Raw genomic sequence first — 22,430 nt, 5'->3', positions numbered from 1 at the left:
TTTTCTTTTCTTGAACTGGATGAGCAAAGGCTAAGAGTCCAAATCAGATGATAGCAGTGAAATTCCTTTTTGTACTTCTAAACAGACAGTTCACAGTGTAATATGCATTGGGATACCTCAGAATACACGAGGAAATAAAACACTATCATCGTTTTAACAAAAATGATTGCTATGTCCTTTGCCGATAACCTAATCTGAAGAGTTCCTGAAGAGACAGGTTATGCCTCTCGCTCATGTCAAATCTTTTCTTAGTGTATAATGACAGGTGACCTTTTAGTTTTTCTTAATCATCCTGGTCCTGCTGCTTCGCATCTATCGAAGTCACAGCACACTGTTTCCATCTGTCCCTTGAAAGATAGCTCCCTTTCAGTCCAGCCACTGCCAGCCTTCATTAACTCTCTGCTAACCTATCTATCTCACCTGAACAGGAGGTAAAAGGAGTTCCTAGGTTTGCATTCCTCTGGTTCCTCATTCTCTAATTATGTCTTTTCCCCTGTGTTTCTTCTAATGCCTCATGCCCTGATTGTTAGCTGTCATGAAATAGTCCGGCATCAGTAGCAAAACTCATATTCTTCTAAAGGAAAAAGCACACAGGAAGATACTCTGGAAGCTCCTTCAGTGCAAACTTAGGAAAGAATTGAAATAATGAACAACAGGCTATCATGTGTTGACATGGAGGTTATTATCACTGAGGAAGTTGTTAAGTATGTATTATGTATTACTATACCTGTATATGGTAATGCTGCTGTGACTACTCGGGGGAAGTTGTTTACACGTTTGTGCACATTTCCACAGTCCAAGATGGCCCTGTGTAAATTGAAATGGCTTCAGTGAAGAGCCCTGAAAAAAAGAAATGCATTGGGAAATATGCTAATATGCTTGCTAGTGAAAAAAAATCTAAACTTAAAGAGGAGAAGGTTAAAAGAGTAATGTTTTTACAGGTGGGATTCATTTCATCTTATGTTGACCATCTGCATCATAGAATGGTTTGGGTTGGAAGAGACCTCAAACATCATCCAGTTCCAACCCCCCCACCATGGGCAGGGACACCGTCCACTAGACCAGGTTGCCCAAAGCCCCATCCAACCTGGTCTTGAACACTTCCAGGGATGGGGCATCCACAGCTTCTCTGGGCAACCTGTTCCAGTGTGTCACCACCCTCACAGTAAAGAATTTTTTCCTGATATCTAGTCTAAATCTACCCTCTTTTAGTTTAAAGCCATTACCCCATGTCCTGTCACTACATACCCTCGTAAATAGTCCCTCTCCAGCTTTCCTGTAGGCCCCCTTTAGGTACTGGAAGGCTGCTGTAAGGTCTCCCCGGAACCTTCTCTTCTCCAGGCTGAACAACCCCAACTCTTTCAGCTTGTCTTCATAGGAGAGGTGCTCCAGCCCTCTGATCATCTGTGTGGCCCTCCTCTGGACTCTCTCCAACAGCTCCATGTCTTTCTCATGTTGGGGCCCTCAGAGCTGGACACAGTATCTAGGTGGGGTCTCACGAGAGCAGGGTAGAGGGGGAGAATTCCCTCCCTCAACCTGCTGGTCACACTTCTTTTGATGCAGCCCAGGATATGGTTGGCTTTCTGGGCTGCAAAGGTGCATTGCTGGGTCATGTTGACCTTCTTGTTCACCAACAGCCCCAAGTCCTTCTGCTCAGGGCTGTTCTCAATCCATTCTCCGCCCAGCCTGTAGCTGTGCTTGGGATTGCCCCAACCCATGTGCAGGACCTTGCACTTGGCCTTACTGAACTTCATTCTTCATAGAAAGATGGGCCTTGATAATTATTAACATCATAGCACAGATTTTAATCACCCATAGACACAAACAGCATTAGCTGTCTGCTGGACCAGAGTCAAGTTTTTATCTTGTAATTGCCCTTTGCACTCTGTGTTTTCTAAACATTCAAAATCCTGGCATTGCAAAGTGCTGAGTTTAATCCAAATCTTTCTGTGCTAAATCCTCTGGGATCAGGACTTGACCCTGCTCTTTGAGACTTTGGGTAGATTTTCCATACTCATTTTTATTTCTGTCGCACACAGAGTTTTCATTCTTTTCAGGCCTAAACTTTCTCCAGAATCTTTAATTACTGTATAAATTCCCAAGTCTAGCTCCTCATCAACTTTTACGTGTATGCTTCCTTTAACTCATTTCCATAAAAGACAAACCTCCTTCAGACAATTAAAAAGTATATAAGTATCCACTTACTAGATGTACAATAGTTTAAAATCCATAGAATCTGGATCTAAAAATAAGCAGAGCTTTTCATGTTGTCTTCATGCTATTTTTTTGTCTCTCTATGTATTTAGGTTTGTCTTTGCTTATTGTCTTGCATTTCATAGCCTACTTCTTTTGAAACACTTTGTTATTTTAATAAGCCTAACTTGCAAAGATGTTTTGTTTATATTAGCACTTCTCTACTGTGCAGCTAGGATCAGTCATAAGTCTCTCTGTTTTCTGCAAAATGAGTCTGCTGCATTCCCTTTATGTTTGCAGATCTCTGACAGAAGCCAATCTTCTCTTCTAGTTTCCATGAAATAAAAATAGTTTGAGTTTAGATACATGAGAATTTTAACTACTGTCACATACAGACACTGAACAAGAGTTTTCAGATAAAAACATTATTTGATCTCCTCTCACATTTCTCATGACCTGTATTTTGGTTTCATGAGGTAGCCAGCATGTAGTTAGTGTTACTGTGGGTTGTATTGCACAAAAGGTAGATTTTAGAGGAGGTCAGTACTAGGCAGGATATTTTAAAATGCTGTTACTTTACAGACATGATCAACCAGATGGACAGCACCAGGGGACCTGGTCTCTGTCCCATTCCTCAGCTCAAGGCGATGATCTAGTTTCCAGTTGCTGGTGACTGCATTGAATGGAGATGTCAGGGCTGAGAGCAACTTTATTTTATCCTCACCAGGTCATAGTTCTCTGTTCATGAACTAGATTCTTGAATCAGGATATCATCTAGAATCTAGAATATCATCAATCATCTAGAGTGCAGTGTGAAAACAGAAGCTTGTCATGTTCAAATACCTGACCTTACTGGCTACATGCTTGGGAGAAGAACTGCAGTGATCCTTCATCTTCTGGCAATTCTCATTTCACAGCAGGTGGCAGAAAAAATGAAGGTGAGCCTTCTGCGCTGTCTCTGTTGGGGTTAAAATCTTGGTTCTGAGCCATTGCATGCATTTGACTGGTTGCGTCCTTTCTGTATGCAGTGGCCATTGCTTTCTCTCATGCCTTTATGGGGAACGGCTGATGTCTGGTGGTGATGTGTCAGGCGTTTGTAACTCACTGTGTGCAGGCACTTGCAGTAGGGTACTCAGCAAGGCTATTTCTATCTGCTCTGCTTGTTCAGAAAGGTATCCTTTTATTTTAAATGTTCTATTAGAACTCCAAATAATGCCCTGGGATCAGACTATGCAGTCATTTGAGTCTGTACTCTTTTTCAAATCTTGTCTGCTTCCCTAACATCCTTTTGTCTGTCTTGTTTTGTATTATTTTCTTCTGGTTCCCCATTGTTAGCATTCTCTACCCTTGCTGAGTGAGCCTGAACTTTCTCAGTCTTTATTCCTGTTATTTGTGTGTATGTGCAGTATAATCACTGTGGTCAGGGAAACTGCTATGATTTCTTCATTCTGAGTACAGTGGCAGTGCTTACTGCTCTTGTTTATATTGTGCATATGGCTAGTTCAGCTGTGGGTTGGTTCATCTGCTATGTCCCTCTGCCAGTCTGGAGATAGGTCACAAAATAAGTTTCATTGTTTGGATTTTTTTAGTATTGCAGACTGTGGTGTAAGGGATTAGTTTATAGCCATCTGCAACTTCTGCCACGTTTTTTTGCTTTGCGTATTGCTGATCACCAATGTATTTTGTGATCTTGTTCCAGTGGCTGTTGGAGTCAGTGGAGAGACTTATACTGGTGTCAGAGACTGTTTTCTGAGATCTTGTGATATGGTTTTTATTGCCATTCTAATATTCCTGGGTTTGAAAAAACTAGTTTGCTTTTCATGCATGATTCTAGATGACAAGAACATTAACATGTGCAAGCAGTTCACTGAAGTTAGACAGACTTTTGTGTAAGCCACAGAGGTTTCTGGAACTGGTACCTGTCCAGAGATACCTGGACAAAGGTACGAGAAATATCACATCTGGTAATTCTTCTGGCAAATAAATGTGACTTTTAAGTTATGTCAATCAGCTGAAGCAATTGAAGCAATTCTGTCAGTCAAGTCTTAAGAATTCACAGTCATAAATGCCTTAGCACTGATGTAAGATTTTAATAAACCAAGTATATTTGCATACTTTCATACTTGGAGAATAGGTATAGACAACACCAGAAAGAAATGGCCTTTTGGATATTAGTCAGTGATTTCAAATACCCTGAGTTCATTAGAATAGTCAGCATTTCATCTGGGATTGACTGGCCAATAAAAATAGTAGAGATAAGCAAAGTAAACACACTATGATTAATTAGCAAATGTATGTGGTATTTCTGAAAAAAATCTTGATATTTTCATAGGAGACTCTGGGATTGTAAACATTATATAACCATGAGGCTTGCTTAATGAGGGCATGTGTTCTGAAGCGAGATTCTTTCATGTAGCTGTACCTTTTAAACTGGCACTCAGTAGCCATATCCCCATGAGCACTGGCTTTTACTGCATTATAAAATAGCATTACCTTGAGAAACAGGTATAGGTTTTCCTCTGAAGATGTTGCACGTCGTGGATTAGCACTCCATTGCACAGCTTCTAAACTTGGGCTCTGTGGACTTGGTCCCATGGTGAGTGGTGAGAGATCTCACAGAAGCTAGCCTGTAGCCACTGAATTATGTACCTGGGAGTCAAACTCTTAAATCCCTCTGTTCTGCCTTTGAGCTCTCTCCCAGGGAAAGCCAGCATCATTTTCATGCCCCTAGGAGAACACGATGCGTAAAACTGTTTACTAGTTTGCGGTGCTAGTGCAAATTGTGCTGTAGAGCTGGGCTGGCCAGTAGTGTTTGTATTTACTCAGGTTGATCAAAAGGTCAGAGATAAATTCGCAGGTTTCACATCAGCTACGTGTTGATGGAGAGCCAGAGAGGCTTCCTGAAGCCAGGATGGTGGCTGCATTCACACTATTTCAGGCAGTGCTGGTACTGAACACTGATAATCCATGCAAGGAAATAGCAAGACTTTGGTCTAAGAAGTTGTAGAGGATGCCAGCAAAACGAGCAGTGCTGTTGTTCACTTGAGCATTCTTTCCAGCCACTCTGAATGGGAAGGGAGATGGCTGTCATGCCTTAAACCACAACAGACTCCTTCCAGGGAACTCTCCTGTATCTAAAACTTTGATTTATCTCTCCCAAAATCACGCCTGGAATTTTCCATGTCATCTTTTCCTTTGCATAAGCCTTTGTAAAGTAAACAGCATTCATGCCTTGTAAACCATGTGAAATTTCATGTCTAGGCCTCATCTTGCTGTGATATGGCAGTGTTGCTATACCTACTTTCACAGTGGTTTGCTATGCTTGAAAAAGAGGTTGCAGATGTACAGAACTTTGGCAATGAACAGTACACAGTGAAGTGCAGGTAAAGGTTAAATGAAAGACTTAATGGTGACAGGAGGTTAAGATAGCACAAATATTGGCACAGGTACTGTAGAGGAGTGAATGTAGTGACATTTAATTGATCAGACATAGAATATTGTCATGCCAGCTGTTTGATGTTGATTGATTTCCTCATTAGGAATAGCTGTCATTTGTTTTCATGTCCCTCTGAAACGTATTCGTGGTAACAGCCTATGCAAGGTGTCCTGAGCTCCAGATGAATGTTGACCAATGACCACAGAAACAGGTACAACACCTGTGGATAGGACACATTCTAATAAAGGTAAACACAGGCGTTCTGCAGACCCAGAGCACAGTTTCTCTGTAGATAATCTTGCAGGCATACAGTAGGTCTTATGTGACCGTTGGATTTAAGGATCTTTCTAAACTTGAGGATATTGGAAGCTGGCTCTGGGGTTTATGTCTTAACATGGCACTGTGCATTCAAAATAATCTTTCCCCAAATGACCAAGGTTAGATAATATGTCATGGGCAGTAACTGTGTAATTTCTTTAAAACAGTTTCCAACATTCATAGCCTGCTGGTCTTCATCATACCAGTGACTGTAAAACGCATCCTGAACAAGGGCCTGTTGCAGAGATAATGGTGTTGCTTATTACCTACCAAATAATGTCATGCTGAATTTTAAAGGAAATTACTCTTTGTACCCTGTAAATAAATCCCAAGGAACTGTTTCTCTTCAAAGCATTGTGTTCTGCAAGACTGTGGCAAGTGATCTGCAGATGATCATGGAGCTAACATCACCTTCACTGTAATTCCAATTAAAACTCTGCTGAAGATGCATGGTTGCCTACAGAAATTCTGAGAGCTGACATGGGCTTGAGGGATAAAAAAATCTGGAAATCACCAAGTGAAGAATACCAGACTCCATAACCTCTGGGTGTTATGGAGGAGTGAAGATAAAATACAAATGAATATTAATGTCTGGGGACAGTTTAACAACACAGCATAAAATTTAAATGATGTCATTAATTCCTAAGTATGGAACAACATACTTTCTGAGAGGAATTGTTTTGATTATGATCAGAGATGTTTAAAAAAACACGTTTTTTCTGTTCATAAATATCTGTCTGTCTTTGGCTGATGTGAAGTGCGTATTTCAGTTCTATCCACTAGAAACAGCGTAAGACTTGAATCTCTTACTGTGAAGAAAGACTTCCAGCACTTCCAGATGCAAGCTGTAGTTTAAAAGTCAGACATGCCATACACAGCATCAAAAAGTTTATTTCAAAGGAGAGCTGTCACTGTATATATTTTGCAGTTAGCATTAGTCCCATCCTATCCTGTACTAATATTAGTCACAGCCTGTAGCAGTTTTAGTTGTATTTCAACATTATTAGTGCTCTACAAGAGGAATTCTTTGTAAATATTTGTAACAAAAAAATACTGAAGAGGAATATCATAAGATTAACAATTTGTATCACAGGCATCATTATTTGATAGCTATTTCATCTTGTTAGCATTTTGATCTGTGTTCAGTGTAAGACAAACGGTATTGTCACTGTTTGCTTTTGAACAGGCAAGCAAAAAGGTGATGAGTCTCAGCTATGTTATGAAGTACTTGTTTGTTCCCTTTCATGTGAACAACATGGTCTTCTATTACATTCTCTTGACATTGGTTCTGTTCTAGCAAGATTCCTCTTCTTTTTCCAATATCTAATCATGCTCCCATCAAAGCATCAGTCCCAGAGGGAGAGGGAGGGAGGGGAGAAGCACATATGTTGCCTGCCAGGAGACAAAGAAACTGGTTTTATTTATAATGAAAGTGATAGAACAACCTGGTTTAAACGTATGCAGCAGCAAAATGGAAAATCTCAACTTTTATCAGCAATAAGGGTATTTTTTTCCTCTATATGTCTAACTTTGGTAGATTTGTCTGATGCTCAACAATGATTCATAATCCAGCAAAATCAGAATGACACCTCAGAATACAATTAAAAATTATGTTCTGAGTATTACTGTAGTCCTATGATGCCTCAGAGCCTGAACACATGTCCTGTACTTAGATCTCAGTATAAAAAAAATTTCAGTGCTGGCATTTGAAAAGGCCATGGCAATTAAACAAGATAGAGGCAAAGCATTTTACAGACTGGTGTATACTTCTCCAGAAGGTTCATAACCTTAGTGATTTCAAGAGAGATTACAGATGAAGTAATCTTCAAATAAATTGTTGGGGGTTTTTTTCCCTGTTAGCTTGTCTTTGAATTCAGAAGAGGGCATTTTAATGTTGCCTCAGTTGAAAGTCAGCTGTTCCAAGAGCACAGACAAGTAGTTAGGAAAGCAGGGAATACACACACATAACTCCCTCTTCAGCTGGGCTTGGGGAGGTGGAGGGTGGAGAATAGGAGGAAAAGATAAAAGGTGATACTATGCTATGAGAAGTCAGCGGAGCTGCCCAGGAGCCTCCTGAACAGGGATCTCAGAGCTGTAGCCCTTTAGCAGAGGCATACACACCGCAAAGCTCGCTCAGGGAAAGGCTGAGGTTCCTCATGCATCTTCACTTAACCTTTGCTCTTTGCCATTAGCAGAGACTCCCAGGAGACGACTGCCCTGAGAGTCAGTGTAGCTCCATGTCCCTGTTCTCTATGGAACCAGCATTCATTTGCATTCATTCAACCAGCATTCTTCTTTTGCATTGTAGTTACAAGTCATATCCCTATGCCTCACCACTACATTCTCCCCTCTAAATATTTTCTCTTGGGTTGTTTTCCGAGGTTTCAAAACACCTTTTTCCCTGCCTTTTGGCCATCCCCTTTCCTATATACCTTCATGGCTATAAAGCCTAAGTCTCTCTGTTCCTTTATTCAAAACTAGGATGTCTTATTTCTAATGGTCTTGACACTGTACTTTAGACCAGTAGCATATCTGTTTATTGCTGGAGCATTATAGTGAGTATGGATTAATGTTGATACTGGCTATGCCAAGGACCTGACTTCAAGCCTCAAGAGATTTCTAAGCCTCCTGGCTATGTGACAAGCGTTTTAAGGTCATTGGAAAGTGCAGAGTATAAACAAGAACAGGAGTAGAAAATGTAAACCAGGAGGAACAGAATAAAGTCATTCTTGGAGATAAAAAATGAGGGGAGTGTGTGTGTGTAAAAGCAGATGCAGAGGTAGGTTCAAGACTTTGGGTTAAATCTACCTCAGCTCTACAAGCATCTGCAGCAGGCAGTGAGAGCTCACGCTCATAGCTGCAAGCTAAAGCTAGATTTCCTCTTGCCAAAGAACAGTCAGAACAAATGGGCTCCCTTAGCCTACACTTTAACAAGCCAAATGTTGCCAGGCCTCTGCAGCCTGCCCCGTTACGTGAAATAAATTCACAGTATATTTACTTTTTCTAACCGTTGCAGCTCTGCTGTCTTTTTAGCTCAGTTTCGACAGGAGCTTGCAAGTGACTCTCTTTTTGTGCTTCCGGACCAGAGAATCACTTTGACACAATTTCTCTGTGGCAGCCCCTGTAACGAGGACACATGCCTTGACCTCCTTTGCTTAGTTCAGTGGCACAATTTTTTAACTCTTTCCTAAGGGGTCACACATCATAAAGTTACCCAAGAGAAAGATACTACGACAAAATGGTCGTGAGGCATTGTTACACACAGGGACATGGAAAGAGACCTGAGGAGATCATCCAACTCACTGCACCATCTTGAGGTACGAATGACTATACCTAAACATTTATCTAAGCTGTTCTTAAAGACACCTAAGGATATGTCTTAACAGCCACCTTCTGCAATTATTTCCAGTCCTTCATTGTCTTCTGTGTAAGAATGTCTTTTCATTATGGATATTAGGAATTTAATCCCTGCAGCAGGTTTTTGCATATTTTAATATTTTCAGCAGATTTTCCCTCAGCCTTCTCTTCTCTAGGCTATACAACCCACTTCCTTCAATTCTTTCTTACAGGCAATGTTTTCATGCCCTCTGATTATTTGAATTTCTCTCCTCTATACTTTCTCCAGTTGATGAACATCTTTGTTGAGCTCAAAACTGATCACACTATTCCAGCTGAAGCTTCACTAACAATAATGTGGAAGGATTGCTTCGGGTACCTCATAGTGCCACCCAGAATCACATTTAGCTTTCTCATAACAACAGGATGTTATTGACCCACCATAACCCCCCCTACCTCCTCCTGGTGAAGGTTTGTATTTGTACAGCTGATGATTCTTTCCTGTCTGCTGCATCTTTCAGGTCTCCCTTCTGTTTACTTTAGGCAGTACCTTCAATTTGTCAGGATTGCTTTGAGTATTAATTTGTATTTGCAGTCCCTCCCACTTAATGCCACATGCAAATACAGTGAACATCCTCTCCATTCCATCATTTCGGTCATCAGTGAAAATACGAAGGGTCCCAACTGATGTAATCTCCCATTTTGACAGTGTTTACTAGTAGCTACACTCTGAGAGTAGTTGTTTACTCACCTCTCACAAATTCCATGTAGACCATGTTTTCTGATTTTATTTATGAGAATATCACTAGAGAGACTATGTTAAGAGCATCAGTGTGACTCCTATTGATCTCCACAGCTGCTGTGTAGTTACACCTGAATCTGGGTTCTTTGAGTGAAAATTGTCCTTTTTTGTGTGGGGAGGAAAATAAAGTAATAACATAAGGAGAAGCATGCAACAGCAATGCTGCTAAAATTTGTTTCCTTTATAACTTGATTTCCTTTTAAAAATTCTTATCACATACATGAGAGGGAGATTTGGATAATGCTAAGAGAGATCACAAAATGGGGGATGATTTTTGATACAGACATAATTTCAGCTGATGAAGTTTTGCCTGGAAAACAGCTCACCAAAAAATTTGCTATTTTACAGATACTCACAATCATCAGGGTATTTTTCTTGCACAAGTAGAAAAAAAGAACAGGAATTTGTGAGAATCCAGCTGAAATGAGCAAGCACTGAAGTTAGAAAGAAGGGTAGCTCTGCAGGCTGCAGAATTACCAAGCCTATCTAGTTTGGATTTAGGTTTTGTTTTGTTTTTCAAAATGCCTCTTGCCCTTCTGTACTCTCCTTTGTAGCAGTCCTTCCTTGGAGGCATCACTTTACATCTCCTCTTCTACTTGCCATTGATTCTCAGCTGTAAAGACTTAAATACCATCTAAGTAGGAAGCTGAAGGTGGATGACAAAATCTGCTCTTTAAAAGCCTTGGCTGCTAACTGAATATCTGAACTTTGCCTCCCCTTTAGTTGCCCCAGCTGCATAAACTCAGATGCTGTAAGACAGACTCTCCTGACTGAAATTGTTATAGACTGGCAATATCAACCTTGTTTGTCACTGACCAAACCTCATTTCAACTTACGCTAAGTGCAAGAAAGAGCAAGAGCTCATAGTCATGGTATTTCATGAAATGTCATGAAATGACAAGAGTGTTAGAGCAACTCTGTTGTTAACACACATCACCACTCTAGCTGCAGCATAGGGAGGGCCCACCTACACGCTGACCCCGCAGCCCAGGCTTGCTCTACCCACCAAACTTTTTAGTTCAGCCCTGGGGCAGCAAGCTAGAAGCAGTTGTTACAAATCTAACCTTACCATTCACTGCTAGGGCTTCAACAGGGCATTTGTCACCTCCTGATTCCTCTTTGATATCCATGCAAGATCCTTACCATCCCACAGCTGGCAGCAGGACATACGCAGTGTAATGCTGCTTTTGTACCAGTTTGCTGTCCCAAACATCTGTTCATCCCAGGAGGCTTCCGAGCGTAAAAGCATGGTGGGCAAGATTTGGGGTTATGTCAGGCTCTTCCTTGAGTATAGTGTGATAGTACTGGCAGCTTCGTGTGTAATAGGAAAAGTGGAATGCAGTGATTTTGCAGGTTTAAGGACCGTTCCTGTCCTTTTCTGCTGTCTGGAACTATCCCCTGGTGCTCTCCAGGACACTCACGTTCTTCATCCTGTGCTGACACAAAGGGCGCCCTGCTTGTAATGCCTGGTATCACTTTTATTGTGTGAAATAAACACAGCTTTTACAAGCCTGGTTTTGTTAGACAAAATTGCAAGCCCTGACATGTGACTTAATTGCAGTCCACTGATTTGGGGTTTACTGCTAGCATAAAGCTTTCTTCCACTTATTTCTGCCTATTCTCCAGGCTGCCACACATATGGGAACCACACATTTTGCTGTTGGTGCAAACCTACCAAATTTCCCTTGCTGAGCACAAAACTTGCACAGAAGCCTGCTTCTTTGTGCTTTCCACTGCGTTTCACTTGTGCAATGGCCCTCCTCCCAGTCACACAGCTTCTGCACTGCTCTCCCCATCCCACAACCCAACACAGCCTTCTGCTGCCATGCAGCAAAATGTGCCAACTGCATTCATTGTTGGGTGCCTCTGGGCCATACTATGTCTCATTCTGAGGGTGGTGAGGCACTGGACAGGTTACCCAGAGAAGCTGTGGATGCCCCATCCCTGGAAGTGTTTAAGACCAGGTTGGATGGGGCTTTGGACAACCTGGTCTAGTGGAGGGTGTCCCTGCCCGCAGCAGAGGGGTTGGAACTAGATGGTCTTTGAGGTCCCTTCCAACCCAAACCATTCTGTGATTCTACGGTTCTGAAGGTGCGTGGATCCTCTTAGACTGGGACACGAGTTAGACCTGAAGGGCACTTCCCTGGCTGTGTGGACCTACACAGAGAGCCTCTGATACCATATATTCATCCTGCGATGGTAGCCGGGTGCACACACCACCTCCAGCCCCGGCAACGCAGCCTAGCCAAGGTGGATGCACTAGCAGCTTTATGCCCTGTATGCACTAGTCAACACTGTGTACGCAGGACAAAAGTCATCTTCAAACAGCTTTGGAAAGAAAACATTTTCCAGCTTGTGAGGAACCTGGCTGTTAACCCGAGCTGTGAAAATCAGGAGACTAACTCTACTTTCCTGGCTCTGCCCTCGCAGGTCTGGCCCGGGTCAGCCGTGTCCGGCCGGAGCCGCCGCGCTGCTCTTCCCAGGAGCGGCGGTACGTGAGCTCCACCTAAAGGCTCGGCCCCAGCTCTCTCCCGGGAAGGGAGGAGGGCTCCGCAGGGATTTCGTCACGCCTGAGCATCACGCTGTGCTCCACTTCCAGGGAAAAGTGTAGATTACTCAGCAAAATGTAGGAGCAGAGTCAGGAATGCCCTTTGCCTCCTTTGCAGCCAGGTGTGCTGCCTGACCCGGCGTCATTTCGTATTTATCGCCTGTTGTTTTACCGCGTTCGAGATCATTTGTGCAGTTATTTTGCCTGACAGCAAAGGCACTATTGAGGTTTAAATGCCTCAAATGTATTTATGCATATATAAAGGTAGATTTGTGTGTGTCTCTGTATGTTTCTCTTTTACATCTCCCTGAAAGACTGTAGTACAAATCATTTCCCACAAAGCTGTGATTATCCAAGTCGAGGCTAGAAACTACAGCTTTTCCCACCCTAAACACAGCTGCACCCGCCCTGTCTTTCTGTCTCTCTCTCTGTGTGCATGTATGTGTGTGTGCATATAAACATACACATGTACCTGTATCTATCATTACAGTTTAAGGGAAAAAAACCCCCACAAAGGAGTCATTAAGGAGTTTCCAACATCAGGGCACAAAATGTCCCAGAGTCTACAGTGCCTGCAGATGAAAAGCCAGAACCAGCGCATCATTCAGTCTTCAAAACAAGATGCAAAAGAGGAAAGAAGTCTTCAATATAGAGGAGGATCATTGATATATTTCCCCCCTGAGCCTGTTTCCAAATAGGACAGTACAGAGGAAGGAAGTGGACTATTGACTCCTCATTGCTCAAGGCCTGAAAGGCAGAAACAAGCATAAACAAAGAAGCAACATGGGAGAAATTAGGAAGTAAAGGGATGGGTTCTCCCAGTGCAGGGACTCTTTTGCTCTTCAAAGAGAATGAAATATGCAAGGCAGTACTAACTCTAGTCCCTGGAGTGGTAATATTTGAACATATGTAGCTCATATAAAATTAGAATTGGTTTAAGTCTGCACAGTCTTACTGCAGCAGGTTACAGGTTTCTTCTCCCAGCATCCCAGTCTCAGTTACTGGGAGTGTTTGGCCAAGCTCTGTATGTGACACCGTGGAGATGTGTCTGACATTAGCAGCTGGATCCCAGCAGCACAATTGTTCCCACGTAGCAGAGGTGCAGGGTGGGTGAGGAGGAGCAGGGCAGGAGAAAGGGATGAAGAAAACTTAAATGAGCATAATTCCACATTTTCCTCAGTTAAAGGCAGCTGACTTGTGAACATCTGATGCTGAGAACTGGCAATATCCTGAGCAGGTATATCGCACAACTGGCTCCTTCTCCCTCTCGTCCCTCCCCCGTCACCCTCAGGCAGGAGACTTCATGGTGCTGGCCGGGGTTTGTTCTCACTGAAGTTACTGATTGTTCTCCTTTGGTGTGAATAAAAGTAGAGTTGAGTGAATGCTGAGCACCTTTGAAAAATCCCACTCAGAATTAATTTAGTGCTTATCCAATTAAGTATTAACTATGGGATCTCTTTAGGTGAAGAAAATCCCTTACTGTCATTTCATCAAAGTGTAGAACATGTGACTTAGTTCCCCCGAGCATCCTCTGCTGCATCTATGGATGGATTTGGATGCCTATGATGTGATGTTTCACTTCAGGAGAACGATGAGTCATTCAAGTCACCTGCTTGCTAAATTTTGTCCATCTTGCGAACGGTGGTGAAACATAACTGCTTTCCAAGAGCAGTGGAAAGGGTCTAGGAGAGGTCTTTGCTCCTTTCCAGCTACCAGGGTCTCAGGGAGTGATAGAAGGCTGTGAGGCTGAGGAGAGATGTCTGTGAAATACAGCCTTGTTTTGTGCATATATGTACATATACATGTACACAAAAATATGACAAAAAGATCAAGAGTTATTACTTCTAATAGTACCAAACTGCTCCTTACTAAAGCTATGGGACTGATTGCCCTTGTGAATGTTTGACTTCTGCAAAACATTTTTCTTTCATTCTCAAAAAGCTAAGCAGGTGGTAAGCACATCATTTCAGTACTTGAAATATTTTCAATGGCTTTTCAATACTATCTGTGTGAATTCCACAAATCTAATTTCTAATACAGTCAGACACCTGCCTGGGACATTTCCAGCCTCAGAGTTTCAGACAGAAGCCTCTGTGACCAGCAGAAGTTACCTCTGCCTTTCCTACAGGGACTACCTGGGAATTTGCATCTGCGTGAGGTCATTTAGCATACAGGAAACTCAAATCGAAAGAGCAGCCTAATTGTTCTGCCGATGCTCAGAACGTGCTTAGCTCACCAAGACTGAATTGTGTTTAGTGACAACCACTTCGGTGGTTGCACCACCTCCCTTTTGCACAGCTCTTGCATGGCAGCACGCTCACCTGAGAGAGAAGAGACTGATTCCAGACCTTCCTCCACTCAAACAGGGGATTTGACCCCTGTCTGTTACAGAGCTGGCTATGGATACTTGCAGGGGAGAGGGCCTTCCACCTCTCCTCCTGAGTATCAATCCTTTTGGAGGCAGAACTAGACCCAGCAAGAGAAAGTCTCTAGTGCTTTGGGTGGGAGCTGGGGGAGATGCATCCTGGCACACCACTTACTGCTGCTCCCCAGATTAATCCTCTTTTTTATACAGTGATTGTCTACACTACACAAAATCAGTGCTAACCTCCATTAGGTTTTGTGTTATGAAGTCTTGAGATCCATGCAGAGCTTGGAATAGCAATTGTGCATCCAAATGAAAATAGCTCTAACTCAGAATTAGCTCTTTAATTCTTCCTAGAAAAAAGATGAGATAAATACATGTAGATTACTTGGGAATGTGATTAACTGCTTTTAAAATTTTGTTTTAATGGGCTGTACTATTGGTGAGCATCTAAAGGAAATATTCATTCTTACTTGGACAAAGGATAGATGTCCTTTTGTCTTTTCATACATATTTGTGAGTCCTAGACCACTCCCAAATGGTCTATTAAAAAAAAAAAAAAAAAGCCAAACCAAAACTTTTTGAAATACGCATTCTTAGTACAGGCCAAACAAGATTACTTATTCTCATTAGTGAATTCTGATCTTTTGTGTCTTGATGGATGTAAAGAATCTTCTTCATACCATAGAACTACCAAGGACCATTTTCAGCGCATTAGCCTGCTTGCTAAGATAGTTTACAGACCAGTGGTTACCTGTCCTCTCTCTTTTGCAGCATAAATAAAGATTGTAACCCCTTGTTTGCAAAATAGAAGGGATAGACTCACTATTTGGATTTCCAACCAGCTTATTTGCACATGTGCAATACAGCAAACTTACTGGGCTGCTACTTTCCAACACAGCCTGCTGCACTTTTTTGTAGGAGTATCTATCTCAATACCTGTTAGTTATAATGCTAACCAGTAATGCTATACTGCTGTATCTTAGAAGGCTGTTAGTCACTTTTACCCTGGATATAATCTTTTTTTTTTTCTTTTTCTATGGCCCTTCTATTTTAAAAAGCTACAGCATCATAAAAGTAAGGAACATTCTCCCTGATCTTTTTAATGGCATTTTGATTTTTTCAAAAATACTTATGTCCCAAGTCAGAGGACAAATTCCTTGCTAAGCAGAACTGTGTTTTCTAGAGGGTTTAATCATGTTTCAGACAAATTCAGTAAGAAACCACTGTCTTTAAACATGTAGGACTAGGCGCTAAAAAACCACTCATCACAAAAGGGAGCTCAAGAGCATCTCTTTTCTCATATCAGATCCTCAGAACTGAGGTGAGACACAGAAAGCAGCAGAGCATCAGACTATTCCTATGATACAGTAACCTCTCATCTTTTATTTTTCTTCCCTTTCACAGAAATATTTGGACTGCAGTCTACACATTCCTGTTTGAGTTTCAGGGCTTCATGGTAGATCTGCAGGGACTTGGGGAATTGGCCTCACACGCAGGCCCAGCACAGGCTGTGATGTACCATGGATGCCGCTGAACTTCACCTCTCCAATATTGCCACGACAGTAGCTTACAAAAGCCCTGATAGAGGCCACCAGGAGACAGCCAGGCTCCGGACCAATTGTCTGGTAGAAGTTCTCCAAGCTCAGAGGGCAAGGTGAGGTGTAAGGAAAGTCAGTGGGGACATCCCCAGGAAAGCAGTGAGTTCTTCGGTTTAAAGATTCATACGAGGCTTGAACCAGCAAACTGATTTTCTATCTATGCAGTTTTAAGTGCTTAACAGACCCACTGCAGCTGGGAGCAGAATAATTAAAATTTGCTAGGTCTTGGGCTCTTTTACTCTGGCAAATCACAGATTATTTCTGATAGGCACAAAATGCAGTGGCATTGTAAGAATTTTCTTACAAGCGAAGGGTACCAGCAAAGGCCTAGTGTTTCCCTCTGGTCTCCATGAGTGCAATCATTCCAGATGAAAAGTAACACCACCACTGCTGGCATGGGTGGCTTTCAAAAGTAAGCCAAGCTGGACTCAAAAACTTTATCAAAAGAAAAGAGGGCATAGGGTGGTGATGGTCAAAATCCTGTATCACATCTCATCTTGAGCAAACCACAGGATGGCCCTGGCTGAACCAGCCTTTCTGTGAGGGAAGACAGTGCTGGAAGAGTGAGGTGCAGTGAGGGCAAAAAAGGAGAAAGCCATCTCATTCGAGTCTCAGCAACCGAATGCTTTAGCAAAAAAAAAAAAAAAAGCCCCACAATATTATCTGGACAACTAGACATTCCCCTGCCTATTGTTCAATTTAAGAAGCTTACATGGTAGTCTGACTTGAAAAACAGAGCTTAAGTATGCAGAGTGGTGTCAAGCTAAGAAATCAGGAAGCCATTTCATCTCCAAGCACCATTTAGACTCTCTCACACCGTGAGCCAAATCCTGTAGTTTTACCTGAAGCCTTACTTTCTTTTGTTTCAATATGCCTCCTGAATTTTAACATGAGTAGCACTTGTGTGCTTCATTCAGTACTTAGTTGCCTAAAATACTGATTAAAAAGTATCAAAAAATGGATTTATAACAGACTTTAGGGCATTTGGTTTTGAAGAATAGTTCCTCCTTTTCTTAAATGTTAATATGAAGGTTGCCTGACAACACTAAAAGGACAATTTGAAAGTTTGATTCATTGTTTAATATCCAGTTCTAGTTATTTACAATATGTTTTGCCTTGTCCTTCTTAATTGCTATTATATTCCTTCCATGCATTTATTCGACTCAACAGTTAAATTAGATAATGTTGAATTCACCTCAACATTTATGCCTGGCAACAGCCTTTGCGGTCACAAGGCGATGATTTCCTTAGAGGAACCGAGCAAAAGTGGAAGGAATTTGGGGTGTGAGTGGGAAAAAAAAAAAAAGCTTTTGTCGAAACACAAATATCTTCTGTGAGACCGATTTGAGCAGTTACAACTCTGGCACTGTGATAGCAAGGGGATGTGGGAATAAACACCAGCCAAGCTCTTCTCTCACTATAAATATTCTCTTTTTTCTATATCAGCTCAGGCATAGTCTCTGCTCAAACCTCTCCTCTCTCTTTACCAGAGGACCACGACTGGGTCCACACTGCTCTGCCATGTCCTGTTCAGCCAGCAGAGCCGCTTGCAGCCATACAGGAGTGCTGCAAATCGTCACCCGAATTTTGTCACAGCCCCCCAGCGTCCCATTTTGCACTGGCAAAGGAGGCCAGTGACAGCACGACCCATGGAGGAGGTGATGCTGGATATAGCAGTTATGCTTCAAACATTCCCCACTCTTTAGATAAGTGCATAGCATTGCTTGCGTGCAGCAGGCTCTCTACTCACACTTAGATGTCACGCATATTTTACACTATAGTTATTTGGTTATCAAAGGTATTGCTGATGTTTCAGATACGGACTAGAATTTTCCATATATAATTAATGGAAGGGTGTGGTGCTTTTTTGGATAATGGGGTTTTTACATGCTGGAAGTTTAAAGAGAGTGGAAAAGGGATGCACGCATGGTCTTTCATATAAAGTAGTCTGGTGATAGTACCCAGCTCGCGCTCCCTTCGCTCACCCTTTGATGTTCAGACCATGGATCGTTTGTGAAAATAATGACTGACAGTGCTGAAAACATGTGTAGTGTCTAATGAGCTCACCAGGGCTCATCACTCCCGATTTTGACATTTTAATGTGAGCTACTCAGTATCTAACAGTTTGATTCCCCCTCCTGTTTGCCCACAGCTCTGAGTTGTTGAAAACTGGCCATCTCCAAGTCATCTCCGGAAGACAGAGACAGTCCTTCCCATGTATCGCAAACCTCTCTAACTGGTGTCTGTGGGTGTACTTGTCCCCCATCGCTTTCCACTACTGACTGCCATTCTGCTCCAGGATTTGGCTTGCAAGCCCGGTGTCCGCCAACTGCCTGCCTTCACATCCTATACATATTCGCCATGAGGACGCAGCGACAAAGGAATTTGGCTTTGCCCAAGCAGCCGCAGTAACTGCTGTGTAGACCAGAGGACAACTGCCCTCCCTGGCAGACCTTGGGGATCCCCTGCAACATCAGTGTGCATCCCCGAGCTGCCGCGTATGGCATTTGCTGCAGACAGACTGGATGGTGCTGCACAGAGGGACCGAACGCTGGGCTTGGAGAGGACTTCCCCTCTGTACCATGGAGCCCCACCAGACATTGCTGTGCAGGGGAGCCGCTCCAGCTTGTCCCAGAGAATAACTGTGGGATTATGCACACAGGGGCTACCAAGGGGTAGAAACTGCACTGACTGAATCCTTACACAGCAAAGATGCTCCCAAAACTTTCACAACTTCTATCAAAAAATGTCTTACCCAGGTTTATATGAACGTCACAAACATATTGCTGACTGAATGAATATACTGCCATTTAAGGAGATAAAAGCTGTAATAAGTTAAGTTGTTTCCTTACAGTCACGAGAGACTATGACTGACCCTTCCTAAAGCCTCATGTTAATGGAAGAAGGACAGAGTTTCTCTACAAATACCATTCTGAAACTTGGCATCCTTTGTTATTTTGAGATCCTTTCACCCTATCAGTCATTGCAATTCACTCAGCTCCTCGGGGCACTTGTTTGTGCAATGGTCCTACAGGTGAAAGCAGCTCATGGCCTCACTTGCTTCTTACAGAGAAGCGCTGTCTAGCCCTGCTCTGCAGGACCCCGCAGTGCTGTCCCCGTCCCGCTCTGAGTCCCTGGCTGTGATACAGCTTCACCTACGGGTGAGGTCTGGGCTCGTGCTAACCCTGCCACAGCCTCCTACATCCTTGTGCGCGCACAAAGGGTGCATGGGCGTATGGCCCAGCCAAGAGCTGTGCAATTCCCCCAGCAGCTGCCAAGCTGGATCGTGAGTCAACCAGGACCCCAGGTAGGAAATCATTAGGTAAATTGAAACACGGTCTTTGTGGTCCAGTGGATAACGCTGGGATTTGGACTCTGCCTTAAACTTCCTACAGGCATGTCAGTGTGATTCACCTGCGTCTGGGATTGCCTGTCTTTAAAGACAAAATGGTATTCACTCAATGACCTCAGAGCCATAGGTGAAAATAAGTCCTAGGTTTGGTCATTATTCTGGTGGCTCTGGCTCTGTGCATTAACAGGTCTACCCAAGTTAGGAAAATACTGCATTTAGTAAATGTCATTTTAATCTTTGATTAGTTTTTAGTGTTTGAATAATGGCTTTCGCAACAGATGTGGTGTGTCACATTTCCAGGCTTTTAGAGGGGAATAACGAGTCTCATGACCTTTCACTTCTCAGGAACTTCAGCCACTTCAGCCAATGAACTGTGATGCTGTTAGCTGCAAATAATCACTTCAGCTGGCTAGGGCTCGTAGTCCCAGCGCTACATTCCACATCCAGTTCACTTTTCAATGATTTATTTGTAATTTCTGCTAAACCACAGTTAAAGTTATCCAGCACTTGCCTGCTAGATCAGTAACAGATAACCCTCACCAACAACACAGTTTGTTTTGAAGGCCAATATAACTAGGAGACTGAGAATAAATTGATAGGTTAAGAGGTCATATGTGGGAACTGATGCCCATCCTCTGTCCGAACGCCAGCTCCCAGAGCCCAGTGCTGTCATCCAGCTGACCTTCCTCTCTTTTCCCCTGCTGACCTCTGCCTAAAGTAAAAACACCTCTCTGTAGTCAGACCTGAGCCTGAAAAAGAAGAAACTCACAAAAATACCCTTTCAGAAAAAAAGAAAGGCTTCTTAAAAACAAGTCTTCGTGCTTTTGCCTTTGTCACAGCCCACACTTCAGTACCGGCACCATCCAGGGCCCCAGGATATTTTACGCTTCAGCTCTCAATTCCAACCCAGCCTGGTCAGTCCTGTCCTCGCTGCAATCGTACGCTGGGAGCGTCGGCCTCACCTAGGGTGACTTCTTAGGAGCCTTCCCTGACAGCAGCATCCCAGTCCCCCCACTGCTGTGGCAGGTACGTCCCTAAGAGTTGCACTCCTCGCAGTGGCAGGAGAGGATGTAGCGGTAGGTGGCAGTGAGCCGCATGCCCCCCGAGCATCGCAACCGCATGGCCTTCAGCTTGGAGGTCTGGGGCCGGCAGCAGTGGCAGGTGGAGCGGAAAGGCTGCTTCAGGACGGTGCTGAAAGAGACCATCGGCTCCGAGCGTGACGTCTGACTGCAGCGCCCTTCGCAGCGAGCCAGCAGCACCATCTGCAAAGGAAAAGAGACGGGTTAGGAAACGTGCCCCTGTGGCTGCCAGCACGCAGCTAACAGTGGCAGGTGGGTACCTTCTTCCAGTCTGGCTGGTCTTTCTTCCCTTGCTGCATATCCCCACCTCGGCGAGGGTACCGAGCCCCACACAGTGCATTGGAGCTGTGTCTGAGAGAGCGGGGGAGATAACATGGGCAGGAGGAAAAATAAGTCCCAGGCACTGACACTGATAAGGACTACGGAGCCTGGTTTTCTGAAAGCTGACCTCGGGGCTCCAGGCGATCACAGCCAGCCCTGCTTTCCTTTAGGGAAAGGATCTTCTAAAGCTCAGGAAATCATGTGGTTAGAAACAGCTGTTATCACCTTAATAACAGATAAGTGTTGGACAATTTTAAACAAACTCTTACACCTTCATGGGGAATGAGATATTATTTAAATCCAGATCATCTATTTCTCATTAACCAACACAAACTTTGAAATCAACTTCTTGTATCACCCCAACAAGGCCAAAATGTGACAGAGGTGAGAAAGTAGGCAGTAAAACAGTCAGAAATCTATCTTATAAGCAAGGAAGAAAATTACATTTTAACCATGCTGCCCATATCTCATGGGTTTTCCAGACAATCTAAAAGGATAACTACAAATGTGACAGCAAATATTTTACAACATTAAAAGTGAGCTGCTTTCACTACACGTGATCAACTGGCTGCAAATCTCCAAGTCTTGCAAGCACGTATGTCAGATGTTTCATTTTATCTTTAGTCAGAGTCATGAGGAAAGATGAAAGAGAAAGAAGGAGAATATTCCTGGCATAAAGTGGGAAATACCAGCACTGCCTGTATCCATGGGAAGGGAACTGATCATCCATAAAGAACATACTTTGCACAGTGCTTAAAAATGGTTCTTCCAAGAGTACTTGCATGCTAAATAGTTTGCTTGGAAATGTATTAATATATTAAAAAGTACACTTCAGTCAACACAGACAGATCACAAGGAAGATGTCTTCATGAGCTGATGATCAGGGGTTGGTACCATCTTGTTCGTTGGTTTAATTAAGACATGGGTTCTTGTGGGTCTCCAATAAATTTACCATGATTTGTAGCATAAATTTATGGCCTCCTTCCTGTGATGCTGTCTATTCATAAGCAAAATCACTTCAGCTGTTAGTTGTAATATGGTGGGAAGAAAATTTCAGTGTACTGTTGAGCCACAGCCTA

General features: G+C 43.0%; 1 protein-coding gene across 10 annotated transcripts in view; it reads right to left on the bottom strand.

Moving 5' to 3' along the window:
* Positions 1–8,243: 8,243 nt before the first annotated feature.
* NDP (norrin cystine knot growth factor NDP) overlaps positions 8,244–22,430 on the bottom strand; it is a 33,062-nt gene continuing 18,875 nt past the window's right edge. For 8 of the 10 annotated variants that reach the window (XM_075773825.1, XM_075773849.1, XM_075773809.1 and 5 more), the window contains one exon: positions 19,951–21,213. In XM_075773825.1, the coding sequence (XP_075629940.1) occupies positions 20,986–21,213 (228 nt within the window). In that variant the 3' untranslated portion in view covers positions 19,951–20,985. Of the gene's footprint in view, positions 21,214–22,430 lie in introns of all 10 variants that reach the window. The other 2 variants (XM_075773858.1, XM_075773866.1) reach the window with 1 other exon arrangement.

This window comes from Balearica regulorum, chromosome 1 (assembly GCF_011004875.1).
Source record: "Balearica regulorum gibbericeps isolate bBalReg1 chromosome 1, bBalReg1.pri, whole genome shotgun sequence".
In the NCBI taxonomy this organism is placed as follows: Eukaryota; Metazoa; Chordata; class Aves; order Gruiformes; family Gruidae; genus Balearica; species Balearica regulorum.
The sequence above is the reverse complement of the archived record's forward strand: the minus strand, read 5'-3'. Positions and strand labels throughout refer to the sequence as shown.